The 24,281-nt window shown below is 37.8% G+C and overlaps 1 protein-coding gene across 2 annotated transcripts; it reads left to right on the forward strand.

Annotated features, from left to right (window-relative positions):
• The first annotated feature begins 1,107 nt into the window (after positions 1 to 1,107).
• LOC127636151 (sterile alpha motif domain-containing protein 3-like) lies at positions 1,108 to 5,370 on the forward strand. 2 transcript variants are annotated; one of them, XM_052116570.1, is made up of 7 exons: positions 1,108 to 1,397; positions 1,575 to 1,662; positions 1,881 to 2,036; positions 2,744 to 2,884; positions 3,183 to 3,354; positions 3,946 to 4,025; positions 5,227 to 5,370. In XM_052116570.1, the coding sequence occupies exons 1-7, from the start codon at positions 1,381 to 1,383 to the stop codon at positions 5,263 to 5,265; spliced, it is 693 nt and encodes a 230-aa protein (XP_051972530.1). In that variant the 5' UTR covers positions 1,108 to 1,380; the 3' UTR covers positions 5,266 to 5,370. The 2 variants fall into 2 exon arrangements, with proteins under 2 accessions (XP_051972530.1, XP_051972531.1); XM_052116571.1 differs by lacking the exon at positions 2,744 to 2,884.
• Positions 5,371 to 24,281: the final 18,911 nt, after the last annotated feature.

Consider the following 24,281-nt stretch of genomic DNA (forward strand, 5'->3'; position numbering starts at 1 on the left):
TCGTTTACAACGTTACTCTACCGCGAGACCGTGCTTGAGACGCTGTCAGTGGTGAAACGGCCTTAGAAACAGTTCAAACCAAAACCATCGCGTTTTGTGTAAAAAAAACTATATAAACCAACAGTTTATAAATTCAGTTTCCACAGAATTTTCTTACAACTCTAACCTAACGTTACCCGTGTTCACCCAGGACGCGAGCGAACGCATGGCCTGCTTCTATTTTAACGCTTCTAGTCAGTCTGGAATTAAATAATTTACGAATATCATCCGTGTGAGTTGATTTTATATCAGTTTTATTTGGTAACGTTGTATATTAAATAACGTTCTAAACGTTAGTCCATGAGTGATCATTTAGTCCTGTCAGTCATCACGAGCGAACTGCGTATGTAAGTTAAGAATCATTAAGTTAAGCAAAACTCGTGAAATAAGTTTCTAGTCTTTGAGCTGCTAATTTAAATAAGTTTGCTTATAATCATACACTCAGAAAAAAGGTACGTTTACCCTCCCTGTACATATTAGGCCTAACGTTAGTACTTTAAGTACATATTGGTACCTTTTAGCTTTTGTACCTTAGGGTACTGCCCCAGTGACAGCTTTGTACCTTTTTTTAAGGGTAAAAAATATACACTTAAGAGTGTGTACAGAGTTATTATAGTGTGTTTTTCTAAATTAAAGTCATATTGTATATTGTATACTGATGAATTTCCATTGTAAGTTTAAAAGTTGTTTTAAAAAAAGACATTGATTTTATTTTTGCTCTTAAAACCTCAAGCTCACATTGATCTTTATTTTTTTCAGAAAATGAGGTGGATGGGGAAACAATAGAGTGTGGCCTCACAGAGAACATGATCTCATATTTATTTCAAGGCTCCTTTAAAAAACAGTCCAAGTTCAACAAATTTGTACATGAGATGAAGGAGGTGATAACACTAACACTGGAGCCAGTGCCAGCAGAATCCCACCAACAGACTTCTACTACAGAAATGCAAGTATTACATTGACTATTTTGTATTATATTTGTCCTATGTTTAGTGGTTGACCGATTTAGATTTTTTTCCTCTGATCTAACTAGCGTGCAAAATTTTAAGAGCTGAAGAGAGAAAGATTTTGTTTTTTGATGGGGCAAGTGAAATAGTCCGACCAGATAAGTAGCCCGATTAAAGGAATCAGTTATTGCCAGTAATTATCAGTATTACTACTAATGCAAGTTCTTAACTACTACCCCATCCTCACTGCAGAAATGCAACAAGTGGTAGACTGCCTTCTGGGTTTGCCATTCCACCCTTTCCTAGAGATCTTCAGGCCAAGCTTGATGACAAAGAACCATGCCAGAAGTCCTCTAAGGATAGACACAGAATCATTAGAGTTCTTCATGAAGCCATGATAGAACACACAATGTAAGTCAGCAACTTGAAAAGCAACATAAATACTTTGATACATATCAATGAAGCAATGCTTCGTTGACATGCATTTAAAGTATTATATTTTACTTAAAAGTAATAAAAATAAAATATAATTATTTTTTTATAATAGGGATTTCCAAGGGGCCAATTGGTTTTAATTGAATCTTTCAGGTATCCAACCAATGCAGAATATGTGCAGGTGGCAAAAGCACTAATTGTGAAATACCCTTTCCTAAAGGATCTTGAAGGGAATGGCTATGTAAGTTACAAGGAATGGTAGACTTTACATTATGTGAAAGGACTTTACCAGTGTAAATAGGAGTTACATAATGACATTGTTCCATGAATGATATGTTCTCGATTTTAATTGACAGAAGTTGGTGGATGCTGTTTATATGCGTAAAAAAAAAAAGGGAAATCAAAATCTCTCGGCTGTATTCCCTGATCTACTACTATATTTTTCCCCGCATATGTTAGCACACTTGGCACCAGTCCCTCAAACGCAAATTTAAAGCTGAGCGTGCACCTCTCATCCATGAAGATGAGGTAAGAAAGAGTAAGGAGAAGTTTGGCCACACAAGAGTGAGACACTCTGAACAATCTCCAACAGCCTGTCGCAGATCTGAGTCAAGGGTAAGTGTATTCCTGTAGTTCAACAGGTTTATTAGTCAAGATCCCAATAAAATTTTACAACTGTACAGTAATTGAATTAGGGCTGCACAATTGACAAATCATAATTGCCATTACTAAAGTTAAACACTAAATGGGTTAAACTATAGGATCCATTTTTCTTGTTCACTGCCAAAAGATTGCAATATGTTGCTATGGTCCTCAAGTTAATGGTTGCAATTTCATCAGTGTCTCTTTAGGTCTGCATGACAAACAAAAAAACTAACATTACAATATTTAGTTTTTCTGCAGTATATATTGTTATAAGAAAGACTACAGGAATTTTCACCAGATGACTTGAATGACTATATTAATCATTCTAAAATGATTAGGGATAGAATGAGTTTGTTGGGTAGTGCATCTCTGTCATCTCAACCAGAGGTCTCTGGCTAAAATTTTAGATTTTGATTTTGAATTTATTTATTTTTATTCTGGTTAAAGAAATACATAAATGAAGAAAGCCAAAATATAAAATGTCATGGATGTATATTTACTGAGTAATCCACCATTTTGTAGAGGGGGGTGAAAATTACCATTTCACCTGAGTTGAAATTGCCAAAAGAAAAATTTCTTGAGAACTAATTAACAAAATTAACAAAATCACAAATTTGAGCCAGGGAAGTTTCTGAAATGTGGTCAGTTTGACACGGGATTAACTCCTGCATATCCAGTACAGCAAGATGCGACCTGACACCTTGGTGGTCAAAGACCGAATGCAGCGAACTTTTGCATGGCGAAGAAGGGAGATAAGAGATGGGATGACTGTGGAGGATATACTTAAGAAATACCCTTTCCTAAAAACACCCTCAGGGGTCAGTGATATCACCGATTTTATATCAGTTTTCAGCTTAAAATAAATGTTGATGTAAGCTAAAAGTATGCTAAAATGAAAATTTACAGTTATAACTTTTGGAAAAACATTGCAATTTTCTAAACTGTCAGGTGAACAAATATATGTGCATTCAAGCTTAGAAATATTTGTACAATGATATTACTTAAGCGAAATGGCAATGAAAGAGGCAACATAGAATATTAAAATGTCTGATTTTATTTATTTTAGTATTTTTAGTTCATGTGAATGATTAACTTTCTCTTTCTGTCTATTTTCAGTTGTGTGATGAAATTGACCAAATGCATTCATCAACTGTCAGCTTAAGCCAGCGCTTCAAGGACGGCTTTACCAGTATTGTGCCAAAGGTGCTTGAGCTTGTTCAAAGAAATGCTCCATTAGCCAAAATCTACAAAGAAGCAAGAGAAGAGATGCTTGCAGAAGATCTACCAGGTATTGACATAAAACATAGCAGTTTTGTGATAATCTATTTCCAAACTTTAAGGACTGATAGTTTTGTTAATTAAAAGTATAAGGTGCTCAACAAATACATTTGTTGAAAATGTGTGCTTAGTTTCCATACAGTATATCCTTGAGAAACTGTGATTAGCCCTGGGCGATATGACAAAATTTTCATATCACGATACAAGTAATTTTATTTCACGTTTATGATATACATCACAATATATAGTTATTTTTATAGGAAATAAATTTGATTAATAAGTTGTTTTGCACATTTGTCAGAATCACCAGAAAACAGTTAGTCAATTATATCTTAATTTTCTTTTTGGGTTTGCCCTTTCATGCGCAAATTGTTTCATTGGTAAAACATGCATTCACTTGAAACCAGCTTGTAAACAATTTCATGCATTTTATGAAACATTTGTTAATATTTCCAGTTACTTTGTTTTTAGGTAATAGCAGAAATATGACTAACATTAAGTAAAGGAAACCACTTATGGAGGATATAAATTAATATGAAAACAGGCAATTTATAATATTAAATTATTGAAGAGTCATTTATATATTTATTTATTACAATAGATTCTGACTTTCGTGCAGCACTGATTCTGCTGCCCCACATCTTTAAAGAGAAAGTTGAGAGCTTCATCACATTGGGAGAGGTATGGAACTATTTGTTAAACTGTCATTTTTTAATACTCTGATACAGGTCAGGTTATTCAGTTCTGATAGATGTTTAAAGGGGTCATATGATGCGATTTCTTGTTTTCCTTTCTCTTGTGTTATGTAGCTGTATGTGCATGTATAAGATCTGCAGTTACAATGCTCAAAGTCTCAAACCCAAAAGATATTCTTTGTAAAAGTTACGGCTCAGCCACGCCTTCCTGAAGCACTTTGTTCAAATACACCCCCACATCTCTACGTCAGTGTGTGGGGACAGAGTTTCATAACACCGGCGTAACTTTTATTTTCACCCGCACCGCCATGTCATGGAGACGCTGTGTTTTTTGTTTGCGAAAGCCAAACTACTTTGTTTGGCCTTCCAAAAGGGGACAATTAGAAAACAGAGGCTAAGCTTTAGTTACAACACTGTTCCAGAACAGTACAACCAAAATATTCGACTGTAAAATAAGGACTTTTTTTTTTACCTAAAACCGTAAACATTGCATTAAAGGAACACTCCGACTTTTTGGGACATTAGCTTATTCACCGTATCCCCCAGAGTTAGATAAGTCCATACACACCCTTTTTATCTCAGTGCGTGCTGTAACACTGTCTGACGCACTCCAATGCTAGCCTAGCTTGGCACAAAGACTGGAAGTAAATGGCTCCAGCTAGCATACTGCTCCCAATAAGTGACAAAATAACGCCAACATTTCCCTATTTATATGTTGTGATTTGTATAGTCACAGTGTGTAAAAATAACAAGGTCATATGAGACACGGGCATCTTTTAACCGTATACATACTGGGAACTATATTCTCAGAAGGCGAAGCACTGCTACTTGGGCGGAGTGATTAGCGCAATACTCTGAGGGAACTCTGCTCCTCACCACAGGGCTTCTCAGGTATAAATGGGAAAATGTTGGCGTTATTTTGTCACTTACTGGGAGCAGTATGCTAGCTGGAGCCATTTACTTCCAGTCTTTGTGCTAAGCTAAGCTAGCGGTGGGTGCGTCAGACAGTGTTACAGCACGCACTGAAATAAAAAGGGTATGTATGGACTTATCTAACTCTGGGGGATACAGTGAATAAGCTAAAGTCCCAAAAAGTCGGCATTTTCCTTTTAAATCCAAATACAAAAAATAATGTTATTTTTAGAACCATCATATGACCCCTTTAACATTTTCTTTTCTTCTCACAGTTTGATGCTGATACACCATACCAACCATACAATTGGTAGAAACTGACTGGAAAATGGCTTTCTCCAAGAGGCTTCAAGTCCTTGTCAAAGTGGATGGTGTGGAGGTGTGCAGGGGAATAGGAGTTGAAGAAGGGATAGTTGCAGCATTCAGTGCTTACTACGTTTTCAACTTGGCTTATCCACCCTACTTGAAGAATACATTGACCTTCCTGCAGCATGCCATAGCAAAGATTACTGAGGTGGGTGGCAAGCCCCTTCCAATAACTGTCACCCGAATAATTAATATCCTGTGCTGAAAATGCCACAACCATATCGATGCACAAGGTGTAGGAGAAAAACCTTCACCATAATGAAACTAGTTCAACATGTTGGTCTGGTTCACAACCATGAACCCAATTTCAGCATCACATGTGGACTGAATAACTGCAAGTCATCTTTTACAATTTACGAGTCTTTCAGGCGTCATGTCTATCGAAAACATAGGAAGCTTGTTCTACCTCAGGATGATCTGGATGCTACTGAATACATGGACAATGATTTTGAGGAAATGGACTGTCACAGTGATCTGGAGCATACCAATGAGCTACAGCCTAGAACAGATGAAATGCATCCACCTAGTAGGAATGAGCTTTTGACAAACTTTAAAGAAAATCTCTTCAGCTTCATTCTTAAATGTAGAGAAAAAAATCACATTCCACAGACTGTCCAGCAGGAAATAGTGAATGACATTAATTTTTTATTTTGTTATTTTAAAGAGAATTACGACTCATTTATTACTTACCATCTTCAAAAAAATGGGTTCAACATTTTAGAATGTCCTGAAATAAGAGAAATGTTACAGTCAAGGGATTTTTTTGAAGAAGCTTCCAAAATTGTGAGCTCTCCATACATGTTAAAAGAACATTGTAAATCTAACCTTAGGTTGGTCGAACCGGTACATCATATTTTGAGGTCACCTAGTGGACACACAATAGGCACATATTCATATGTACCCATCACTGAGGTTTTAAGTAACTATTGCTCACATGAGGACATATTTGATGAAATTCAAGCAAACAACTATTTAGACAGAGATCCAGATTATTTAAGTGACTACTCAGATGGTACATATTTCAAGGAACATCCCTTCTTTATAGTCAATCCGCATGCCTTACGCCTTCATTTTTATGAAGACGAATTTGAAGTTGTGAACCCCTTAGGTTCAAAGAAAACCAAGCACAGGCTTTGCGCTTTTTATTATACAGTAGGCAACCTAAAACATTGCTCAAAACTGAAGCACATTCATCTGGCTTTATTAGTACGACAAACATTTGTAAAACGCTGTGGTTTAGCGACTGTCTTAAAACCAATGTTAGACGATCTTAAAAAACTTGAAAGTGAAGGGTTCATGGTAACTGTAGGTGGGATTGAGCAGACCATTCACGCTGCACTAGCAACATTTTCAGCAGACAATCTTTCAGCACATATGTTAGCTGGGTTTACAATGTCGTTTAACTCTGCTAGAATTTGTCGCTATTGCATGGCAACCCACAATGAAATAAAAGAGAAATTCAGAGAGAGTGATTTTGTTTTAAGAACCCCAGAGGTACATCAGTACCATCTAGCGTGTATTGAAAACACTGAGGATAAAAGAATGTATGGTGTAAACTATCCTTCACCATTTAATGAATTGAACTATTTTGATGTGACAAAGGCATTTCCGCCTGATATAATGCATGATTTATTGGAGGGAGTCATTCCTCTTATAATTAAGCTAGTTCTGAGCTGGGCTCACAAAGAAAAACATATTACTATTCAAGAGTTAAACGATGAACTTAGGCAACTTTCCATTGGTCAAAATGACAAGAAAAACACACCAGTACAGTTGTCAGAGCGAACTTTACACAAATCTGGAATTGTTGGATCAGCTTCACAAAAGTGGTTTCTGTTTAGAATTTTTCCATTTTTAATGGCACACCGTATTCCTCCCAATAGCAAACATTGGAATGTTTATCTGTTGTGTCGTGACATTGTTGACATTGTAATTGCCCCAAAGGTGAAAAGGGAAAACCTAGCCATGTTAGATACACTAGTTTGTGAGTTTTTGACACAGCTAAGTGATGTTTTTGGGGATGTTGTAACACCCAAGTGTCATTATTTGACTCACTACTCAAGACTAACAACAATGTATGGACCTTTGCGTTTACTTTGGTGCATGCGTTTCGAGGCGAAGCATCAGTATTTTAAAATCATTGCAAGTAGCTGTAGAAACTTCATTAATATTGCCAAAACTTTAAGCGAAAGGCACCAGATGAAACAATGCTGGGAATTTTCCACTCCCAATATCCTTGATGAATTTGAGATGGTAGTAGGTAGGAGTATAGAGACTCCGTTGTCATCGCTACCATTAGACCTACAGAAAATTCTTAAAAATGTACATGAAAATGAAGATTTGTGCAAAGACATACAGCGTGTTTCAGAAGTGACTGTTGACAGTGTGAAATATGCTTTAAAAGATGTATTCATTGTTGACTACGTCCATACAGAAGAAATTCCTCTATTTTTCCAAATTAAGTACATTTTAAATGTCAATACTGTGTGGTTTCTGTGTGGCAAGTTTTTAATACCAGTGTTGTATGATTCACACTTCCATGCATATACAGTGAAAGTTGACTTTGAATGGAGTATTATGAAACCAGGGCAAGAGATGGACTTTCAGGCCCTTGACACGTACTCTGCTGATGATAAATTGTTTGTGATCCTCAAGAATGTTTAAAAAGTTCAAATTAAATATGTAGTACTGTGTTTGGTGAAATGTGTTTTTCTGATTAAATGTTTTTAAGGGTATAAAGTTAAAATGTATGAAATGTGTACTGCTAGAAAGATTGCTTTGTCATTCTTGATGTACAAAACTGTTTTAAAAGTAGAAAAAATTCTTAAAATGAGATCTAGTACTGATTTTTTTTTTTTTTTTTTTAAATGAAATTTTGTGATTCTTGATGTTAACATGTTTTATTGCATGGTAAAAAAAAAGGTTAATGAAATGTATTGTACTGATTTTGAAAAAAAGCTTAATATAATATTAAGCTTAATATTCTTACTTGAATAATTTTTTTTAGAGTAAAAAGTTGAAGTAAAAATTGCTCAATATATACATCCTGTTATGACACAAAATGTCTTAAAATGAGATCTAGTACTGATTTATTTTATTTTTTTAAATGAAATTTCTTTGTGATTCTTGATGTTAACATGTTTTATTGCATGGTAAAAAAAAAAACGTTAATGAAATGTATTGTACTGATTTTGAAAAAAGCTCAAAAATTTGCTCAATATATATACATCCTGTTATGACACATTGTGATAGTGCTTAACATATTCATGCTTCGAAAAATGTGAGAATGTAATCATTTTGAATGTTTAATAAATGATAAAGAGCATTCTGGCCTTTTTAATGTGCTGTATGGGGTACAAATTTGCCATCATAAGGTACAAAACGCTTGTCACTGGGGCAGTACCCTTAAAAGTACAAAATTGCACCTCATAAGGTACAATTTAGTCACCAGAGGTACATATTTGTCTTTGAAAGGTACATACTGCAAGGGTACTGATATGTACCCATGTTAAAGGGTACAACGGGTGTACCCTTGAGGGTACTGCCCCAGTGACAAGCCGTTGTACCCCTAAAGGTACAAATTTTGCACATTTTTTCTGACAGTGCAGGATGTGGTATGACGTGTTTGGTCAGCTGTTCTGATATGGGATGATTTTAATCTCAATATGATTAATGAATGCACACACAATTATGTATGTACTAGATACATTTTGTGAATGTATTTTACTAACCACAAACAAATGCCATTTGATTTGAATCTGTGGAATTCGGGATTGAATGATTGTGCAGCGATTTGTACAAATACAGACATGTTTGCAAATAAACATGGTCTGTTCTACATTAATAAATCAAAAATTGCTCATGCAAAGATGAATCCGTGCATTTGTGGATCAGAAGACACGCGTGCATTTATTGACATCTTGTTCGAATCGATCGTGTTCGGTTCATTTGGATTTTGAGACTTCCTTTTCGCAGTTTACAGCATTCCACCCACACACACACACACACACACACACAACTAACGAACAAGCCAGTGCTCTTCATCAACGTGAACACGATTCATAAATGGGTGTCACTATGCAATGAAACAAATGCTTTTCAACCGGTGTCTGTAGAATTAAGAATTACATAAATGTGCAGCAATTTGTACAAATAAAGTCATGTTTGTGAGTATAAATGTTCTGCTTTGTATTAAAGTGTGACAATTTCCGCGTGCAAAAAGGAATCCGTGCATTTGTGGATCAGGCGACACGCGTGCATTTATTGATTCCTTGTTCGAGTCGATCCTGTTCGGTTCATTTGGATTTTGAGACTTTCTTTCCGCACTTTCAGCATTGAGGATCCACACGCAACTGAAAGGCAAGGCAGGCAGCTACCACTAGATGGCAGTCGCAGAGAATTACCGAGTTGGCCTGCCCTGGTTTGAGAACAGGTGATAATGGACATTTTGGCATTCTCCCGAAGAACCTTTAAAACATGGATAATACCATTTTAAACCAACAAGCTGGTTGGGTAAGTAACACTAATCTTTTTTCTTTTTTTCTTTTATTGCATACTGAAAAGAAGAAAAAAAAAGTAACTTCCTATAGACTAGCAAGTTAAAAACAATGTACATTTGATATATTTGACATATTAATTACATTTTATAAATATTCATTTGATGAGATATTAACAAAAAAATGTTGGCTCTTCATTATGTATGTTAGATTATTGTTTAGAGTGCGAGCTGATCAGGGAGGAGAGAATGTTGGCGTGGCTCGTCTGATGTTTTCTGTACGTGGAGAAACTGCAAGAAAAACAAAACTAAGGACACTTGTGACAAATGTCAAAAGGTAGTGTGTGGGATCTGCACATGGATGGTAGAGAGTACATGTGTCGAGTAATCGATCCACAAGCGTCAGTGAATGATGTGCGGGTTTGCCCCCAAAACAACCAGATGCCTTGTTCAAGTGAGCCCACTTTTAGGAGAATTCGTTCATAATGATTTTACAGCATACTATTTTCATTATAGTTTTACAGCATGATATTTTTGCTCACAGTAAAACAAATATTGCTTTCTAAATCAGTTCGTTTTCCCACAGTTTAGCGAATGTTCATATTCTTTATTAACTGTTTTGGCCATTTTGGGTTTGGCCTATATGTGTTTCATACATGTCTAAGGTTTTTACTATGCATTGAAATACACATTGGTGATGTTTTTATAAGCTATTGTATTGATTTGTTTTTATTTTACAAAGAAAATAATTTAATATAAATAATCAAAGTTGCATCTGTAATCAGCTACAATAGCAAGTTCTGTGGTTGTCGATGAACTAATACATTTTCACATTCATTAGAATTTAAATTTCGTGTCCTGGTGTTTATTATTAATATAACAGATTCATTTATTCATGGATTTCGATTCCAGTGGTGGCTGCATAGGATTATTTCCAATTTCCAATAACTCCAGAGCATTGTAAAGTCCAAAAGTCAACATGTTTTGAAAAAATATAGATTTAATAATTTCCCAAATTCACAACATGTTTTTATCTAACGAAATATTCCGCCTCAATCCATGTTTGTTGGCGTTTAGACTTTCAAAAACATTTTCACTGTGGTGAAAAAACTTGCTGGACACAAAGCTGAGGCACGCACCTTCCGGGGCAGTCTAGCAGCTCATATACATATATTTTTTGTATAGTCTAGCACTATTATATATTACAAAAAAAGATTGTATTATATTGGACTATCTACGTTCGCTTGGCGCTCCGTGCTCCATTTAATCCATATTATTCTATTTTATTCTAATTGAGGATTTTGTTCGAGGATTTTGACATTTTTTAGGGTGATGACGTCATAAAATATGACGACAGACATTAGAAGCTTCATTCTAAAACCTCAATAGAAGTGTCGAATGTAAATATGACATGACATTTGGTCCAGTCTAGTATGAACGGTCAGAATGACCACTATGGCCATTCTAGTAGTTATAGAATTCCGGTAGTTCTCGTGTTAAATGCAAGTACAAGTCTGCTTGATTAGTGTCCTTTGGAAGATCAAAGCGTGTCTCAGCCATGACAGTATTACAAATGTCATAGACAGTAATGTCTTTGAAGGCCAAGTTTAAATATATCTCTATAAATTCATGCGCATCCATGCTCTCAGTCTCTTTGAGTAAATTAATGATGGCAATGACACAATCGGAAAAGAGCTATACACACACCGGAAACTGTAACGCGTGCGCACGCGAAAGTCTCTTAGATTTTTTTTTTTTTTGCACAGGTCACTTCGGGGGCTCCGACCATTAGGAAGATGCTCGTGGAAATTCTATAACTACTAGAATGGCCATAGTGGTCATTCTGACCGTTCATACTAGACTGGACCAAATGTCATGTCATATTTACATTCGAAACTTCTATTGAGGTTTTAGAATGAAGCTTCTAATGTCTGTCGTCATATTTTATGACGTCATCACCCTAAAAAATGTCAAAATCCTCGAACAAAATCCTCAATTAGAATAAAATAGAATAATATGGATTAAATGGAGCACGGACGCCAAGCTTAACGTAGATAGTCCAATATAATACAATCTTTTTTTGTAATATATAATAGTGCAGACTATACAAAAATATATGTATATGAGCTGCTAGACTGCCCCGGAAGGTGCTTGCCTCGCTTTGTGTCCAGCAAGTTTTTTCACCACAGTGAAAATGGTTTTGAAAGTCTAAACGCCAACAAACATGGATTGAGGCGGAATATTTCGTTAGATAAAAACATGTTGTGAATTTGGGAAATTATTAAATCTATATTTTTTCAAAACATGTTGACTTTTGGACTTTACAACGCTCTGGAGTTATTGGAAATTGGAAATAATCCTATGCAGCCACCACTGGAATCGAAACCATGAATAAATGAATCTGTTATATTAATAATAAACACCAGGACACGAAATTTTAATTCTAATGAATGTGAAAATGTATTAGTTCATCGACAACCACAGAACTTGCTATTGTAGCTGATTACAGATGCAACTTTGATTATTTATATTAAATTATTTTCTTTGTAAAATAAAAACAAATCAATACAATAGCTTATAAAAACATCACCAATGTGTATTTCAATGCATAGTAAAAACCTTAGACATGTATGAAACACATATAGGCCTACCCCAAAATGGCCAAAACAGTTAATAAAGAATATGAACATTCGCTAAACTGTGGGAAAACGAACTGATTTAGAAAGCAATATTTGTTTTACTGTGAGCAAAAATATCATGCTGTAAAACTATAATGAAAATATTATGCTGTAAAATCATTCTGAACGAATTCTCCTAAAAGTGGGCTCACTTGAACAAGGCATCTGGTTGTTTTGGGGGAAAACCCGCACATCATTCACTGACGCTTGTGGATCGATTACTCGACACATGTACTCTCTACCATCCATGTGCAGCTCCCACACACTACCTTTTGACATTTGTCACAAGTGTCCTTAGTTTTGTTTTTCTTGCAGTTTCTCCACGTACAGAAAACATCAGACGAGCCACGCCAACATTCTCTCCTCCCTGATCAGCACGCACTCTAAACAATAATCTAACATACATAATGAAGAGCCAACATTGTTTTGTTAATATCTCATCAAATGAATATTTATTAAATGTAATTAATATGTCAAATATATCAAATGTACATAGTTTTTAACTTGCTAGTCTATAGGAAGTTACTTTTTTCTTCTTCTTTTCAGTATGCAATAAAAGAAAAAAAAAAGAAAAAAAGATTAGTTTTACTTCCCCAACCAGCTTGTTGGTTTAAAATGGTATTATCCATGTTTTAAAGGTTCTTCGGGAGAATGCCAAAATGTCCATTATCAGCTGTTCTCAAACCAGGGCAGGCCAACTCGGTAATTCTCTGCGACTGCCATCTAGTGGTAGCTGCCTGCCTTGCCTTTCAGTTGCGTGTGGATCCTCAATGCTGAACGTGCGGAAAGAAAGTCTCGAAATCCAAATGAACCGAACAGGATCGACTCGAACAAGGAATCAATAAATGCACGCGTGTCGCCTGATCCACAAATGCACGGATTCCTTTTTGCACGCGGAAATTGTCACACTTTAATACAAAGCAGAACATTTATACTCACAAACATGACTTTATTTGTACAAATTGCTGCACATTTATGTAATTCTTAATTCTACAGACACCGGTTGAAAAGCATTTGTTTCATTGCATAGTGACACCCATTTATGAATCGTGTTCACGTTGATGAAGAGCACTGGCTTGTTCGTTAGTTGTGTGTGTGTGTGTGTGTGTGTGGGTGGAATGCTGTAAACTGCGAAAAGGAAGTCTCAAAATCCAAATGAACCGAACACGATCGATTCGAACAAGATGTCAATAAATGCACGCGTGTCTTCTGATCCACAAATGCACGGATTCATCTTTGCATGAGCAATTTTTGATTTATTAATGTAGAACAGACCATGTTTATTTGCAAACATGTCTGTATTTGTACAAATCGCTGCACAATCATTCAATCCCGAATTCCACAGATTCAAATCAAATGGCATTTGTTTGTGGTTAGTAAAATACATTCACAAAATGTATCTAGTACATACATAATTGTGTGTGCATTCATTAATCATATTGAGATTAAAATCATCCCATATTCTGATATCCCCGCGCTGTAGCCGAGACCATCTGTGTATTTAAAAGAGCAAAACTGATTCATCTTTAATGATGTACAATGTTTAATGGAAAACAGAGATGACAAAAGACTGCATGGTATAAGACTTGTCGTGTTTCAACTCAAACTAAAAAATAGTGATTAAACAATTAATTGATGTAATCATTGAGATGTTTTTCAAAAACATGATAAAGTAATGTGTGTGGGTCATTTTATTTATTATTATTATTATTATTGTAAGACATAAAAAGTATTACGTTTAAAATGTGTTTAAATGATGTGTCTTTAATGGGGTGCAATGCTTGGTGACAACTGGGGTGTTAAAATAATGGTTGGTATAAGACTTCTTTTTTACTTTTAACAAAGTGGTGAAAATGTGTTTCTAAAAGAGTTGATATTGACTGAAGCGAAATCATTCAGATGTTCACTTAAATTATGAATAAATGGTTTAACAAAGACAAAGTGTTATTTTACTTTTAACAGAGGAGAAAATTTGTTTTTTAAACAAAATGTGTCAAGTTGTCAAGAACAACAAAGTTACTTTTAAAAAAACTTTAGCTCCACTCTGATGGATGGAGTTTAAACATGCTGTTAAGATTATTTCACAACATCCTTTCTCTTAGGAAGCATGTGTGTTTTTAAAGTTATTATTTAAACAGATAGTTGTCACCTGTTCGCTGTTAGATGCGGGGACAGGATGATTTTTATATATCCCCGGATTTAAAAACGTCATCTCTCTTAGGAAATGTTTTTTAAACCGTTAAGGCATTTGGTACGGATCAGGATAAATGGGGTGTTTGTGTTTGTATTCACATGGGAAAATGCTTCGGACAAATGCTGTGCGGGGTTTAACAAGATTTCGAAGTGTCATTTTAAATCTTTGATCTCTGAATATTTCACAACAAAAACGTTTTTGCTTTTCAGTTCTAAAATAGTTTTTTTTTTTTACTAAATATACATCCAAGAATGAGTTTACTCAATGAATCACTTTATACACTTTTATACTGTTAATATTGTAAATTTCATGTCTGTGTTTCTTCACACACAATCGTCTACTAAAAATAAACAAAAACAATCAATAATAGTCTAATTAGAAAGCAGCTACTGAGTTAAATCACTGGACAGTAAATATATGGAAAGCAAATGAGGCCAGATTTGTGTCTAGTCTAAGGGAAGGACATTTTTCTGTTGTGAATGATATCAAAGAGACATGCATAAAATATGTTGGAACCTGGACAACTGCGCAGGAAATACAAGCAGCTGCAGATTTGTTTGTCAAGAATATATTTACTTAGTCATAACAAGCGTCTCAAATATTGCACATCCAACGTAAACGCAAACAATAGAGTAATTTACTTGATTAATCGAATAGAGTGACATTACAAAATAGTTTTATGTGCCAAAATAATGCATTCTGCTGATTGTGTTCATACTTGCAAAGATTTGACAAATGCAATGTAAGTTTAACAACACGTCATAAACTTGACAGACAAAAGCAATGGAGACATGAGAACATTGAAATGACTCTGAAGCGTTATAGAGAGAATGCCAAACGAAGTGCAAGTTCTCGATATGTGACTGAGGAAAATTATAGAAGTAAACAAAGTACAATGCTCAGAAATATGCAAACTACAAGCAACATCGTATCAATGTAAAAGAACAGAGAGGACAGAAGTATGCCAATATAAAATCTACCAATGTTGTTTCATTCAGTTCTAACAGAGTTTTTAACAAAATATACATCCAAGAATTAGTTACTCAATGAATCACTGTATACACTTTTGTTCTGCATATCGGGGTTAATAAATATCCATGTCTGTGTTCTTCACACACAATCGTCTACTAAAAATAAACTAAAACAATCAATAATATTATAATTAAAAACAGCTACAAATAATGTAACATTTCATTGTAAAAAGCATGCTGAACACTTTCATGCCGTATGCTCTTTACTTCTGTATAGGCCCGGACTGGCCATCGGGAGCACCAGGACAATTCCCGCTGGCCTGGCAACTAAGTTGGCCTTTATTTTAATTATTATTATTTTATATTACTACATTTACCAGTGATAATTTAATTCGTCATTCAATAAAATTATTATTAATATTAATAACAATACAAAATTAAAAAAATCATGAATCTGTTAGTCTTGACTGGCAAGGCTACGATTCGACTTTACGCCTCAGACAAATGGTTAAACAGAAAATGCGAGCAGCACTCGATGATGGAGAGAAAACGGCCTGGTGGAGCAGAGAGGGAAGGGACAAAAAAAAGCACTCCAAGAAGAAGCAGCAAAATGTTGCAAAATTACTGACCTGTTCAGGGCTTCAAGTGCAGGTCAGTTTCATCTGTAAATACTTTTTTCTTCGTTAACTTAGTATTGAACTGCTAGCAAATGTAAGCGGTATCGCCCGTCTAACGTTACATTCATGGAGAAATCAAAACAAATGAGTGCACAACGAAAACTCACAGAAGAAATGTACTGAGGTAAAAATTAAATTTTTTTTTATTTATAACATATGATTTAGGCAAGGCAAGTTTATTTATATAGCACATTTCATACACAATGGTAATTCAAAGTGCTTTACATAGAAGAGATTAAAATAAGAATAAAAAAATAAGAATAATTGAAACAGTTTAGAATAAAATAAAATACAGTACAAACAGTCGGACACACAGTGGCACAGTGCTCATTCAGTAAATGCACAGCTATACAGATGTGTTTTAAGTCTGGATTTGAATGTGACTACTGTAGGAGCACATCTGATCTCTTCTGGAAGCTGGTTCCAGCTGCGGCTGGCATAATAGCTAAAAGCAGACTCTCCTTGCTTAGAGTGAACCCTTGGTATTTCTAGCTGATGTGATCCTAATGATCTGAGTGATCTGTTGGGTTTATATTCAGTGAGCATATCTGCAATATATTGAGGTCCTAGCCCATTGAGTGATTTATATACCAGTAATAATACTTTAAAAATTAATGCTAAATGTAACTGGGAGCCAGTGTAAAGACCTGAGGACTGGTGTGATATGTTCATATTTTCTGGTTCTGCTCAGAATCCTGGCAGCAGCGTTCTGTATGAGCTGCAACTGTCTTATGGTCTTTTTGGGAAGGCCAGTGAGGAGTCCATTACAATAATCCACCCTGCTGGTGATGAAAGCATGCACAAGTTTCTCTAGGTCTTGACTGGAAACAAAGCATCTAATTCTTGCAATATTTTTCAGATGATAGTATGCTGATTTAGTTATTGCTTTGACATGACTACTGAAACTAAGGTCTGACTCTAGAGACACACCAAGATTCCTGACTTGATTTTTAGTTGTTTGACCCCTAGCGTCAAGGTATGCATTCACCTTGAGAACGTCATCTTTGTTTCCAAACACAATGAATTCAGTTTTGTATTTGTTTAACTGAAGAAAGTTTTGGAACATCCAACTGTTTAATTCATCAATGCATTGGCACAGGGAGTCAATGGGGCTGTAATCGTTAGGTGATAGGGCTAAGTAGACCTGTGTGTCATCTGCATAGCTGTGGTAAGCAATTTGGTTCTTTCTCATTATTTGGCTCATTGGGAGCATATACAGGTTGAACAGGAGTGGCGCAAGAATTGAGCCTTGAGGGACTCCGCATGTCATGGACGTCCACTCAGACTTATGGTCTCCTATACTCACATAATAACCTCTCCCTTCTAAGACTTGAACCATTTTAGGACCATCCCAGAAAGCCCCACCCAGTTTTCCAGTCTGTCAAGAAGTATGTTGTGATCAACAGTGTCAAATGCAGCACTGAGGTCGAGTAGTACCAGTACTGATAATTTGCCTGTATCAGTATTTAAGCGAATATCGTCTATTATCTTTATGAGCGCTGTCTCTGTGCTGTGATGCGATCGGAAACCAGATTGAAAATTGTCAAAGTATCCATTTGAGTTCAAGAATTTGTTCAGCTGATTGAAGACTACTTTTTCAATGATCTTGCCTATGAAAGGAAGATTTGAGATCGGTCTATAGTTTAACATAACACAACTAAGGGAGCTGTTTTGCTGAATATTATCGAGATTGAAAATGTTACATTGAATTTATTGTTCAATAAACAAGTAGCGCAGTTAATATTTATTATTAAGTTACTTGCATTTTAGACACAAACCATATTAACTGTTTTTGTTCTATTTCACCGACTAAAATAGTTCCAAAGGAAAGGTACAGCAGCGCGGTGTTTTGTTACTGAATGATTCAGCGTTTTGAACGAATCTTTTGTATGAATGACTCACTAATTAAGATGGTCACTTGCCGGTCACATTTTGTCATAAATATAATACTTTGATTTTTACTAAAATAAATGTAGGTTCTGGGCAAACAAATTACAATAAGGTGGTTGTTTTGCACCAAGGTGGAGAGTGGGACAGTTCTGTTTGTAACATTAGGCCAGAAGAAGTGACAGGTACAAGAAAAATACACACACTTTATAACTACATACTGTTACATATACCTTGTCTTGTCTTACCGTTGCCCCTTTGTTTACCATTTTTGTCCCTTTTTGTATTCCGTAGTTTTCACTTTTGTCCCTTGTTTAGCTCCACAGTCCTCCTGTTAGCGTTCGTGTTCTCTGTCATTGTTTTCACCTGTCCTCATTAGTTTCCCATTGGTTTCTGTTTATCACCTTGTTATCTTATTTTGAGTTCTGTTTGTTCATTGGCCTCTTTGTCCTATGTTCATTTATTTATCACTTAAGGAGCGGTTGCCACCGGCGACGCGCGGCTGGACTCTCCTGGAATTCGTGGAGGAGACTTTGCTGGTCTGCGGCTCGTCACTCACTGTGGGCGTTGTTGAGGAGGACCCTGCCTCTCCTCCCGCAGTGGTGACCCTCCAGTCGTCCATGGCTCGTCCTTTCGCGCCTGCCCCACCTGCAAGCAAGCCAACCTCCACGCCTGCCTTAATCCACGAACCAGCGCATACCACGGTCATCCAGCCAGAGCCTGTCGCCTTGGTTGTCCCTGAGCCAGCGCCTGTAGCCTCCGACGTCAGCGAGCCAGCGCCTGTAGCCTCCGACGTCAGCGAGCCAGCGCCTGTAGCCTCGACCGCCCCTGAGCCAGCGCCAGTAGCCATGACCGTCCAAGAGCCAGCGCCAGTAGCCATGACCGTCCAAGAGCCAGCACCAGTAGCCATGACCGTCCAAGAGCCAGCACCCCTCGAGCCTCACAGGGCTCCTCCTTCCGAGCTTTCCAGGGCTCCGCCCTCCGAGCTTTCCAGAGCTCCGCCCTCCGAGCTTTCCAGAGCTCCGCCCTCCGAGCTTTCCGAGCTTTCCGGAGCTCCGCCTTCCAAGCTTTCCAGAGCTTCGCCTCTCGAGCCTCCCAGGGCTCCGCCCCTCAAGTCACTTGAGTCTTCCAGGGCTCCGCCCCTCAAGCCTCTCGAGCCCTCCAGGGCTCCGCCTCTCGAGCCTCCTACGGCTCCACCTCTCGAGCCTCCTACGGCTCCGCCTCCCGAGCCTCATACGGCTCCGCCTCCCGAGCCTCCTACGGCTCCGCCTCCCGAGCCTCCTACGGCTCTGCTCCCAGAGACTCCAGAGCTTTCTAGGGCTCCGCCTCTCGAGCATCCTACGGCTCCACCTCTCGAGCCTCCTACGGCTCTGCTCCCAGAGACTCCAGAGCTTTCTAGGGCTCCGCCTCTCGAGCATCCTACGGCTCCACCTCTCGAGCCTCCTACGGCTCCACCCCCAGAGACTCCAGAGCCTACCGGGTCTTCGCCTCTGAAACCTCCCTCGGCTCCGCCTCCAGAGCCTCCCACGGCTCCACCTCTAGAGCTTTCCTGGCCTCCGCCTCTAGAGCCTCCTACGGCGCCACCTCCATAGCCTTCCAGGCCTCCGCCTTTAAAGCCTCCTACGGCGCCACCCTCCTCGGCTCTGTCTCCTGAGCCTCCCACGGCTCCACCCCCTGACCCTCCAGAGCTTTCCATGGTTCTGCCTCCCTCGGCCCCGCCTCCTGAGCCTCCAGAGCTTTCCATGGTTCCGCCTCCCTTGGCTCCGCTTCCTGAGTCTCCAGAGCCTCCCACAGCTCCGCCTCCGGGACCTGTCCTTGTCCTGAGGCTGCCTCCCAGGCCTCCCGGACCTGTCCCTGTCCGATGGCCACCTCCCAGGCCTCCTAGACCTGTGGCCTCCTCCCCGGCCTCCTGACCCTGTTCCCGTCTTGTGGCCTCCTCCCCGGCCTCCTGACCCTGTTCCCGTCCTGTGGCCTCCTCCCTGGCCTCCTGACCCGGTCCCTGTCCTGTGGCCTTTTCCCAGGCCCCCTGACCCAGTCCCTGTCCAGTGGCCTCCTCCCAGGTTCCCCAAACCTGTCCTTGCCCTGTGGCCTGCTCCCAGGCCTCCTGAACCTATCCTTGCCCTGTGGCCAGCTCCCAGACCACCTGAACCTGTCCTTGCCCTCTGTGCCCCCCAGGACTTCCTGCCTGCCCTCTGTGCCCCCCAGGACTTCCTGCCTGCCCTCTGTGCCCCCTTGGACTTCCTGCCTGCCCTTCGTGCCCCCTTGGACTTCCTGCCTGCCCTTCATGCCCCCTTGGACTTCCTGCCTGCCCTCTGTACCCCCTTGGACTTCCTGCCTGCCCATTGTGCCCCCTTGGACTTCCTATCTGCCCCTCGTTGCCCCCTGGACTACCTGTCTGCCCCCGGTGCCAACATTTTGTTTTCTGTGGGTTCTTTTGTCTTTTTGTTTTTGTTTTTTTTCTTTAGGATCGTCTGGGATCCGATCCTTAGAGGGGGGGCTCTGTTACATATACCTTGTCTTGTCTTACCGTTGCCCATTTGTTTACCATTTTTGTCCCTTTTTGTATTCCGTAGTTTTCACTTTTGTCCCTTGTTTAGCTCCACAGTCCTCCTGTTAGCGTTCGTGTTCTCTGTCATTGTTTTCACCTGTCCTCATTAGTTTCCCATTGGTTTCTGTTTATCACCTTGTTATTTTGAGTTCTGTTTGTTCATTTATTTAAACCCTGTCTGTTTGTTCAGTCACTGTCTATCGTTGAATGTTTGTGAATGTAGTTAGCCTGGTCTGTGTTCCCTGCCTGAGTTCTCTGTTCATGTTTATTTCCCCATTGAGGGTTTTCCTTTGTGTTTTGTTAATAATAAAGAAAGCTGCATTTGGATCCTCAACCTTCGTCTGCCTTCGTTGTCTGCAATTCGTGACACATACCTATATATATATATATATATATATATATATATATATATATATATATATATATATATATATATATATATATTTAGTTTAAATTTCCAATAACACTAGTACTCCTCTTTACTTAGTGTATGAGGCTGATGATCCTGGTGGAAGGGAGAGACAGAGCGATATTAGGGAAAATGAAGAGAAGGAAAAGGGAAGTGAGGGTACCATTCAAGAGAAAGCCTTTAATTTTTTTGCACGGCCACAGCCTAAGGATTTAGACAATTTTTCCGCTACCATCCACAGCAAAGCCCAAAACGGGCCATTCCTAACATCTTCTACAGCAAAGACAAAATAAACAGGAAGTTGTTGACACTCATGAGTGAGAAGTAGAGAGGTAGAAACAGCTTTGGACTTCTAGAGTAAATGCTTGTATGTACGTTATGTGCTGACCCATTTGATATTAGGACTGCTTTACTTCTAGGTTGGTTGTTTATGTTTTTATGTTACGGTCATACTGTGAAATAAATGTAATTTAGGGGGGGGACAAGGTTGTCCGTGTTTCAAAATTTTATTTGGGTGCATAGGGTGGCCTGGATGGGTGTAGGATTTCCCGGCCTGAAATTGTGTCCCAGTCCGGCCCTGCTTCTGTAAGTGGTTAAACAGTTTATTAGGTAATAGCTATTTCATACAAAATGTTTTTACGATGTTTGAACGCGTATTAATCGATAGTCAATCTAAAAAATTATTTTATTTTAAGCCATAGTAAAAAAAATATGACCATTACATTTGGGTATACATCTCCAGTACAAGGCCAACCCATTTAAAACAGAATGACGAGTGTGTTTGAGTACAAGTGTCACAGTTGAGACACACGTTTGTCTATGAGACTGCAGCGGGTGTTTAACCCGTGCCATTACTCTTTGGCATGTATTTTCAAAAGTATGTGTTGCTTGTATGATTGATATGTAAAATATTTGTAATTTCCAAGCTAATGTTTGGCATTAGTTTAACAAACAGGTTTATTTGACTAAAACACAATAATGTATTTATTTTAGCCATAGCTCTAACAACAAATATCTTACATTTTAACTTTTAACAACGTGGTGAAAACGTGTTTCCAAATCAGTGGATATTGGCTGTGAAGCAAACTCATTCAGATTTTCAATTTTAAAGATAAAGAATAAATGGTGTTAAGAAAGATGAAGTTTAACATTAGCTTAAAAAACAGGGTTATGTTACTAAAACACAGTAATACATTTAATGCTATTTTAGATGTATCTTTAGCACGAAGAACATTACATTTATTAAAGACAAGAAAAGTATCTTTCTAAAACGATGAGTAATGGGTGTGCTGCAAATTAAATCCACATTCACTCGGCAATACAGTATTTAACAAACAGAGTTGTTACTAAAATGCAATCATATTTTTTATAGAATGCTGACAATATCTTTAATACAAAGGTTTGTTAAATTTTGAATTTTAACTATGAGATAAAATGCGTTACTTAAACAAAGACTACGGTTATGCAGCAAAACACACATTCAGTTTAAATATGAACAAATATTTTAATAAAAATTAAGTTTTGTGTTTGAATTATATTAAGAAAACATGATAAAGCATTTCACGTAATTTTAGATGTATCTTTAACACGTGTTGTCTTGCATTTTTACTTTTGACAAAGAGAAGAAAATGTGTTTTTAAACATTAGCTTGTCTAACATATCTCTAGCATTGTCACTATAAAGATGCTGAACAAAAACTTTAACATAAAATGTTTTTAACATTTTTATTTCAACAAAGATCATTTTAAATTAAATAGCATACATTAATTGTAAAATGTAACACAAAGAATCTTACGTTTTTCTGTTCAAAGTCCTTTCACCAGAGCTTTCAATCGATACTGAGTCACACCTTGATCAGACTAGACGGGGTCTTGTGTGATTCTGTTCAGCAAACAAGATGGCGTCATGAGTTTCCTGGCCTTTTATGGTTTGCTTTCATTGAAATCATGGTGACAACAAAACGTATGAAAAAAGGAAGAGAAAAGTGTTTATTGTGTTTTCCCCCTCTTTTTTCTTCAAAGCAAAATGTTATTTAACTGTTTTAAAACATTCTTCTTTGGTTTTCTCTTTCTGCAAACATAATAATAATAATAATAATAATGTGACATGCGTAGGCTCTGCTGTGTATGATTCATATAGTGTAAATGTACTGGCTATTTTTAATTTAGAGAACACAAGCAAAGGTAAAAGACAAAGTTTTTCTTTTTGTCCATCAAGTGGTCCATGTAATGTTGTGAACCATGATGGTAGAGATTTGTGGCTAAAGAAGTATAACTCTCTGTAATACAGGCAACAATTAAATATAATTACTTAAAAGAACAGAAAGATTTTAGAAATCACTTGCAAAATCAATAGTTCAAATTCAAAGTTTTTTTTATAGTATACTGTACACAGTTCCCTGTCAAAAAGTTACACTTTGATGCTGTGCTGATTTTAGCGCTTTAGTTTGTGACCAGCTGTGAATATGTGTGCAACACGTCAATGAACATTGACTGGAATTTATAGCCTCTGCCGCTGTAATCATTGGATGCACCTGTAGCAGGGCTATAAATAGATGCGCCACAGGTGCATCGTCAGATCTTTTGTCTTCAGATCATTCTGTGTGTGTTGTGCTTCTTGACTGTCAGAACTTTCTACTTTCCTCTGTTAGGAGTTAGAATTGTTAGGCAGTGCACAGAAACATTTCTCTTTTCTTTAAAAAAAAAAAAAGAATGACTGACAAAGCAAGCGGTGTGTGTTCCCATGTTTACGCTCTATGGCTGAAACACTATATCAATCCCTTCCTTTCTTTGATGACCTTTATGACGAGCTCGCTTGTTCATGGAGGAAACCTTATACTTCCCGTGTCTTCGTGCCTTCGACGTCGACATATTCGACTATGATGGGTGCCGAGGCACGGGGGTAATGTCTCGGACTCTGGGTCGGATGTCTCAGGAGCGCCTGGGAGCCTTCCGGGTCCTCCCTGAAATACTGGCTTCTGGCTTTCAGCCTTTATTAATTGTAATGTTAGTTAATAAAAATACAACTGTTTGTTCATTGTTAGTTCATAGTGCATTAATGTTAATTAATACAACTAAAAAAAAGATGTAATGTTGTAACTAACAT

This window comes from Xyrauchen texanus, chromosome 43 (assembly GCF_025860055.1).
Source record: "Xyrauchen texanus isolate HMW12.3.18 chromosome 43, RBS_HiC_50CHRs, whole genome shotgun sequence".
Classification (NCBI taxonomy): domain Eukaryota; kingdom Metazoa; phylum Chordata; class Actinopteri; order Cypriniformes; family Catostomidae; genus Xyrauchen; species Xyrauchen texanus.

Excerpts from the sequence above, each read along its gene's own strand:
- LOC127636151 (XM_052116570.1), top strand. Across the intron at positions 2,037-2,743 it reads GTCGCAGATCTGAGTCAAGG|TACAGCAAGATGCGACCTGA; the intron begins GTAAGTGTATTC and ends CTGCATATCCAG. Across the intron at positions 3,355-3,945 it reads GCTTGCAGAAGATCTACCAG|ATTCTGACTTTCGTGCAGCA; the intron begins GTATTGACATAA and ends TTATTACAATAG.